The 7,625-nt window shown below is 43.5% G+C and overlaps 2 protein-coding genes across 2 annotated transcripts; one reads left to right on the forward strand and one right to left on the reverse strand. All coding sequences in view use genetic code 11, as the record gives it.

Moving 5' to 3' along the window:
* Positions 1 to 236: 236 nt before the first annotated feature.
* On the forward strand, positions 237 to 1,910 carry EGR_01032 (hypothetical protein; the record flags this gene model as incomplete). The annotated part of the gene is made up of 4 exons (XM_024490281.1): positions 237 to 468; positions 539 to 1,166; positions 1,232 to 1,400; positions 1,473 to 1,910. The coding sequence occupies 4 exons, from the start codon at positions 237 to 239 to the stop codon at positions 1,908 to 1,910; spliced, it is 1,467 nt and encodes a 488-aa protein (XP_024355100.1).
* A 276-nt stretch (positions 1,911 to 2,186) lies between these two features.
* On the reverse strand, positions 2,187 to 5,598 carry EGR_01033 (General transcription factor IIE subunit; the record flags this gene model as incomplete). The annotated part of the gene is made up of 7 exons (XM_024490282.1): positions 2,187 to 2,365; positions 2,638 to 2,730; positions 2,916 to 3,176; positions 3,522 to 3,732; positions 4,017 to 4,118; positions 4,704 to 5,141; positions 5,449 to 5,598. 7 exons carry the CDS (start codon positions 5,596 to 5,598, stop codon positions 2,187 to 2,189), a joined length of 1,434 nt encoding a protein of 477 aa, XP_024355101.1.
* Positions 5,599 to 7,625: the final 2,027 nt, after the last annotated feature.

Consider the following 7,625-nt stretch of genomic DNA (forward strand, 5'->3'; position numbering starts at 1 on the left):
GCTGGTTCTCTGCGAATGTTTTGTGCCTATGGTCTGCATATAAAGATTTTCCGCCTTATCTGTGTCCTTTAACGACTCAATTTCCATGGACATCTTAAAGTAGCAGGTCTTCAATTTTAGTTTCCTCGAGACTATCCTTGACCCGGCACTGTCCTCTTACACCGTCTTCTGGTCATACATGTGAATTTCACTCTGTGCACTTCGGACATTTAACACTGGTTTGTTGTTTCAGTCTTATGATCCAGCAACCAGTTGGTGTGAAAGTCGCACTCTCCCAGAAGCAGGGCTTTCCCTCAAATGTTGTTCAGGTTCTTCACACTCGACCTGGACCAAGTGGAACAACAGTATTCCAATCCAAACCCACACAATTTAACGCAGTTCCTGTTCAGCCCCTCTTGGCCCCACAATCTGTTCAAATCAACACAAATACTGCTGCGCAGTACGCACGAAAACCGCAGGAGATGACACGTGAGTTCGTCGTACTAAATAGCTCTTTGTTCCTCGTACAAATATTTCACGTGCTCTCTATGATATTTAGTTGTAGCCCCTAGTGGTGCATTCATGGCTAGTCCGATTCCCAGTCAGGCTTTTGGACAGGTAGTGAGCATCAGTCAGGCTAGCATGCCTGGGATGACTGGCTTGGCCCAAACTCTTATCGGTGGGCCTGGCGTCGGAATTGCGGCTCCCTCCGTACCTGGGGCCCCGCAAGCGGTGAACAGTATGGCCAACTCCAGGAAGCCCTGTAACTGTACCAAATCTCATTGCCTCAAACTCTATTGCGAGTGCTTTGCGCAGGGTCAGCTTTGTCAAAGTTGCAATTGCAATCATTGTATGAATAATTTGGCCTATGAAGAAGAAAGGGGTCGCGCAATCAAAATGACTCTAGAGAGGAACCCAACTGCATTTCACCCCAAAATCGGTCGTGGTGAGGGAGAGCGTAAGCATACCAAAGGTTGTAACTGCAAACGCAGTGGCTGCCTTAAGAACTACTGTGAGTGCTATGAAGCAAAAATCAGCTGTTCCGATCTCTGCCGGTGTCTTGGATGTCGAAATACGGAAGACAGCATAGAGCGCAGGTCGTTGATGCGTCTGGCTGCGATGGGTTCCCTTCGATCGCGCCAACCAAATGCATTCAGGAAGCATTTAATTAAGCCTCCGGCGGAAACGTAAGTTGGTGTTCTAAATGAATACCATTTACTGATTGACTATTAACTGACATTATATTATCCAGTATGCCACATGTATTCTTCACTTGGGAAACGATCGAAGCCGCAGCCAGCTGCCTTTTGGCTCAGGCTGAAGACGCTGAACGCAGAGATCTACCACCAGCATCACAGGAAAGAATAATACTTGAAGAATTCGGTCGTACTCTTGACCGTGTTGTTGAGGCTACTAGCAAGGTACCCTTCACTTCTTCCAAATTTACGCTCCTTTCTGTGTTGATTATCATGTTTCAAATGACGCATCATTAGGCTCAAATCCGAACAGGTGCTTCACTCGGCCCAGCCGGTACTAGTCTCTCCGACGACCTGGCTTTGGGGTCATCCCGCAATGCCTTGAGTTCCACGGTTCAATTGCCGCATCATCGCTCGCGCGGTCGTCATGATGACGATCTGGTTGATGATGAAGACGACGAGTTTCACGATGTTGGCGATGCCAGTCGTGGTGGTGCCTATGGGTCTGTTGAAGATGCTGGTGGACCATTTGGCGATGAAGACGATGAGGACATTGACTTGCTTGACCGTCAAAACCGACATTTTAGTCAGCGAAGGCGTTCCTCCATGGTTGCTGGTAGGGAAGGTGGGTCGATGGACCCTGGGGAACCCGGGTCGGCTAAGATGCCTTCTGTGAAGTTCATTTCACGAAGCGGAACCGGTCGATCCTACATCACCAGGAAGGATCTCTTGTAGCGAATTACTGCTTGACTTTTTTCACATGCAATATTCCGACTATCATCTTTTTGTACAGCCTGAATTTGTATCGAACTTGTGTAAGGGACGACGTGGTTAATGTTATTTACTGTGCCTTCCTGTGCTAAGGCATTTTGCGCGGAGTCAGGTTTACGTATTGACCCAGATTCATAATGAAATCTCAAAATGTAATCGTTCTTTAGTGAAAGCACAGGTCTTGCTGTGGAGAACTATCACCGGTAAATCGGGACACTATGTACACCAAGCGGGGAAAGGCTAGTCAGTAACGGTGTCTCTGTACAAACGCAGCCCTACGTGTACATACTCGGAACGTTCACCGGGTTCCATTGACTTAATCGTGGACAGCGTGATGTCGGGAATGGGTGTACTCGAGGTTCCGCATTTGACCACGTAGTTGGAAGGCGTCGATACCGGGTTTGAGTTGATAGAGGCGTCTGAAAGTTTAAAGGAGTGATGTGCGAGCATGCTCCGACTCGTTAACAAGGGGGGAGGGGGTGTGCGGTGTGGAGGATGACAACCCGAGGAGATCAGACAGCTCGGTGGGTGCATACAAGAACCCGTAAAAAGGCGAATTGGCAAGATTAGTGACATGGCTGGGTTCTGGATAACCATGGAATTTCAGTAACTCATCAGTGTGTAGAGTGACACGTAGTGAAGACGAAAAAGGGGGTGAAAAAGACCAATGCGTGCGGTCCTTTGAGCATACCTTGAATATGTGAGTTAACGGAATTTGAATTTTGGTTGTTTTTAGTATTTGCTGCAGCCGAGGCTTTGGAGGTTGGAACATTGGGAGGTCGGTCTAGAAAGGAAAAAAAGGCAGATGGAACCCAGGATTTTTCACTTTTGGACACCAAAGATCGGCGGAAGTCAACCAAATGCGTGCGTTTCGGTAATAGCTGGGTTAGAGGATGATGCATGCAGAGCTTACCTCAAATTCTATCCAACAAAGGCAAAAAATGGACCGTAGATATTGGTCTTACGTACTCAGAGCAGTCTTGGGACCGTGAATGCCTAGGCCACGTCTTTCGTGAACCCGCAGAAGTTGCATGATATCCGAAGCAGAGATGGCAGAGACATTGGAGGTGGAATTCTGCAGGCCCGATGACGACTGCGCGCCGTCAGGTGCACTGGAAGAGGAGGGGTCGAGGAGACTGGTCGGAACTCGGCCTGGGGCGAGCGTCTGGGTAGTTGAATCAGAAGTCGATGAGGGATCACCCGTTGGACCACGATCCAATTCACCTAGACCTGACCAAGACAAAAGACCCGAAACTGTATTTGACATATCAGCCTTAACTAACCCATTGCACAGTTGTGTCTTAAACGAAAATTTGGCTATGCAGTCTTTTCGTCTCACGCGATTCAGGGACGCCAAACATCTCCCTGTCCTTCTGTAGGTCAATAACAAAGCATCTTTTAGGCTCATATGCAGTAATCAAGTTTAGCACTCGAATGATCTCCAAAACATGATTACTCTAGCATGCATCTACTCAATGGGTTTTAAATCGTCGAGAAAGTGCATTTGATCAAACATAAAACCACTGCCCATTCGGATGGGTTGGTCGGAGAATCCAGAGGAAAATAAATACGTACCAGCACCCAGTCCGGAGTCGATGGTACTTTCTGACATCCAGATAGGTCGTTCCTTAGGGGCAGAAACATTGGAACTTGTGGGGGCGTCCAGTACGATAGTCACCGTGCTCTCCGTTGAAGTAGCCATAGGGTTCTTGCTAGAGTCATTCATCCAAGAATTAACTGCACGTGAATCCACGGCATTGCTAGAAGAATCGGTCTCGGATTTGGTCTAGGGAGAGCAAGTCGATTCAATGTAATTCTACGAGTATTATGTATGGGATTTTAAACAGATGAGAGTGCTGGTACATTACATTGTATGCATTAAAATTGACGTTGCAAATCACGTCTGTCGATGATCGACTTCCATTGAATGGTAAATGGTTTTCTAACGCTAGAATAAATGCTGATTTTTGCTTTCCATTAACCCAGTAGACAACAATCAGAAGTTTCAAATTAGAAGCCTAGAATTGGAATACGGATTATTGCTCATAGCATCCTGTAAAATTTACTTACTCCAGGGAGAGGTTCCAATGCACGAAATTCTGGTTCCAAAATGGAGGAGGAGAGATGCACTTGATCGCACTCCTTTAACAGCGTATCTAACGGTCCTCGTACCTAAAAATGAGCTAAAGACATCATTCATTGACAACATATAGTGAGAAAACTTTGTCGATGTACTCGAACATGTTTTGATTCTATGTTGGACTACGCAAGTTCCTCAATCGCCTCCTTTTCGGTTACCTCCTTGGTGCCATAGCGTCCCACTCATACCTACAGTCCCTCAGCCGTTCTGTACTTTGATGGCAAATCTTCATACTGGCGTGCTTTATAACATAAAGGAGGACGCAGATCACAATTATAAAGTTATCTAATTCGTTAATGCATTGCATCATAAAACAAAGCGGAGGAGAAAGTAACCTCCTTCACCGAAACACAGAAGGCACCAATTTCACTTAGCAGAAATTTCATTATCGTTTTGAATGAGAAGGCAATAAGCTTGATAGAAAAACGCAACAGTGTCCCCGGTGCATTAGGAGAAAAGAAATTAACAATAATGGAAACATGTGATGAAATTACTTAATCGAATGCGCCCACAAAGCATACTGCGGGATGAAAATAGTGACATGAAGACCATCATCGGTGAAGAGAACTACAAAGTAGACATGGGAAGATCAAAGGAATATCGGGGTAAAGAGTTACCTGTTGGTGGAATTTGGCAACGAGAGCGCGAGCATCTGAGCGCTGTGCGTTATCCTCCTCCTCTTTAACCTCAGAGCGGCAGTAGACGCAGACCAAAGCGCCAGTGAGGGGATCAAGGAGGCGGTCGACCTCGAGGTCGGTGTAAGCGCTATTGCAAGAAAAGCAGCGAAAGAGAGCTCGACTTGACGTCTGTCGCTGCTCTGCCTCCAATCGACGCTGCATCTGATCCAAACGGTACTTTACAATGTTAACGAACACTTTGTAATCAATGAAGTAGTGAATGATCTTCGCAATCTTCCCTTCCGTGTCCGTCTCCAGCTGCAGCTTCGATTTGATGAACTGATCTGTCTTCAGCGTGTGGAGGTGTTGACGCAGCTGCTTCTTTTCAAAACGTAAACGTTCACACAAGTCATCTTCTTTCATTATGGTGTTCCGCACCTGCAAAAGCAGTGAAAGAAGACACCCACTGGTCATGTGTAAAATATTATTCTCAAGTCATTTCAACCCTTACTTTAAGGAAAATAATACAGGAACAGATAATAATGGAATCAAAAGGGTTTTACTAAATAAAGCATAAAGGGATGGAGTTCATTAAGCTCCTGGATGCGGATTTGATCAATTATAGCATAGAACCAGAAATGTACAAGCATTTAAACCTGCTCACAATTAACGTAGGTTTCTAAAAAACGAGTGGAAAAAAATAAAAGAGAATAGTATCAGCATCATAAAATTACGGTTCACTTACTAACAAATCGATAATAAGAGAATGTTCTCTGGAATAAAAGCTGCGAACAATCGTGCGGACAAGTCTCTTTAGGCACAGAGGTAACTCGGTTTGGTCTGAGGACGGAACGGGAGTTCTTGACACTTCCACGGATGGCAAAGAGCGTTTCATTGCAATCCTGACAAAAAACAATGCTGCTTAAGATTATGAAGAAAAAATGGCAAAAACGGAACTGCAGATTTAGCTGTTCCTTGTGCTCAAAGTCAACGATTTGGTAAGTTTGTGACTCAGAAGGCCATAAAGCAAGAAAATGGACCAAGGAGAAGTAATAAGCACAGAATGGGTAGTTCAATGAAATAACTGGCAAACACACCAGATGCAAGAATCAGTCACCAATTAAAAAGTGCAAAAGTTGTCATCACGTTAGGCACAAGATCTTCTGATCTTTTGAGAAAAGTCTAACAACAAGGAGCCTGAATAAAGACTAGAAGAAGAAACTATTGTTATTGATAGAAACAAATTTGAAAAAAAAGGGACAGACATATTTGGCCAAATACAAGTTACTTGACATTCCCACAGGATACGATGCCTGCATATAAAAGCATGTAACAGGGTTTAAAAGCAGGCTTAAAAAACACGTGAGGGAATACCAATGATACCATAAGAAGCTCACAAAGGTTAGAAGCGATAGGAATGCGCAGCCACAACTGTTCGAAAGTGCGCAGCATAGCGGAAAGAACCTAACAAATTGTGAGTAATAAACATTTTCCAAAATATACTACATGGCAAAAATGACATTAAAGTGCAAAAACACATTTTTACTCATTGATTATAACCGCTTTAGACATTATAAGCAAAGTGAGAGAAACGGAAGTAAATTACTTAAGCAAATGTGCATTTTAACCTTTTTGCTTGGTTTCAAGGCAATACCGCTTGACAAAATTTGCAATCGCATGGTACTTAAGTGGTTTTTTGCATTTATTAGGAGTTAAACCAACAAATGCGAAATCAAAAGACCTCTCCTCTTTGAAAATCATCTCCGGGGCTCCTCTCAATCAGCTTCTCGTGTTAGCTATAGCTTTATAGTCGATGCTGCAAGAATTATTCTTTCAAAATAACATTGTCAGTTATCAAATCTACTTGCAAATTAGAAGATACTTCACCTCCATGTCACTGATCTTACGAAAATCCCTTCAGATCCTATGTTTTGTTTTTAAAAAAATTTGCATCAAATAAAAAGGTAATGCAATGAAATTTAGGCCTACAAACCGAGTCATATGACAAATGCGGAAGTTTTACATAGTTCCTTGGGGGTATGGATTTGCTTCAGTGCCCCCGAGTCACATCTATTCTAGTTCTATCGAGGTAGTGAAAAAGTAGAGGAGGTATCAAGTGCTCGCATATTTGGTATTATCATGTATTTACTGTTGACAGTAAGTTTAGTAGATAATTCTGTATTCAACCTTTTTTAGATAAGTTATAGTTTGTGTCACTTCCACTTTTAATAGGTTTACTGCATAGCATAGGGTTAGAATAGTCGCGGCAAGACTTTATCCTTTAGGTAGATGTCCTTTCCGACGGCGTCTATTTTTAGCTGCTACCATTGCATCGCGCTGACTTACTCCCGATGGCAAAAGAAGACACAATACAAAAAAAGAGTGCAAAGTTGAGGTGAAGAAGGGTTAAAGAGACTAGTGGCATTTCCCGGCGGCCCAAAATTTGGAGCCTTAACAATTTGGTCGGGCCTGCGGGTATTTAGAGAATCATCATCACTGTCTTTCTGGCATCACACTCTTTTTCACAATATCTTCCTAGAAAGGTAAGGGCTTATTACATATTTCGTTCATTCGTATGTTTCACCACACCAGCACTTCGACCGCCGTAGTTTATACAAGAAATTCTGTCCTTTTACCCTCCTAAATAAAATTTACAGATGTTCTTCCAACGTACATTACAATCCAACTCAAAACCTTACATTCCGCCTCGTAAAATGCATTATGAGTCCAAAAACAATAAGGTCGATTCTTGACGAATGTACATTTATTTCCCAAATAAAAACAAATATAGTTTTCTCATCGGCAGAGCTTTAATCTGCTTTTTGTTTCGAAAGAAAATATGTAAATAATCCTTATTTCGCACAAGAGTAGAATTCGGAATTAAGACAGCTGACAAAGTGTAGCGTCCCGAGACTCCCTGAA

Source organism: Echinococcus granulosus (assembly GCF_000524195.1).
Source record: "Echinococcus granulosus chromosome Unknown EG_S00004, whole genome shotgun sequence".
Taxonomy (NCBI): domain Eukaryota; kingdom Metazoa; phylum Platyhelminthes; class Cestoda; order Cyclophyllidea; family Taeniidae; genus Echinococcus; species Echinococcus granulosus.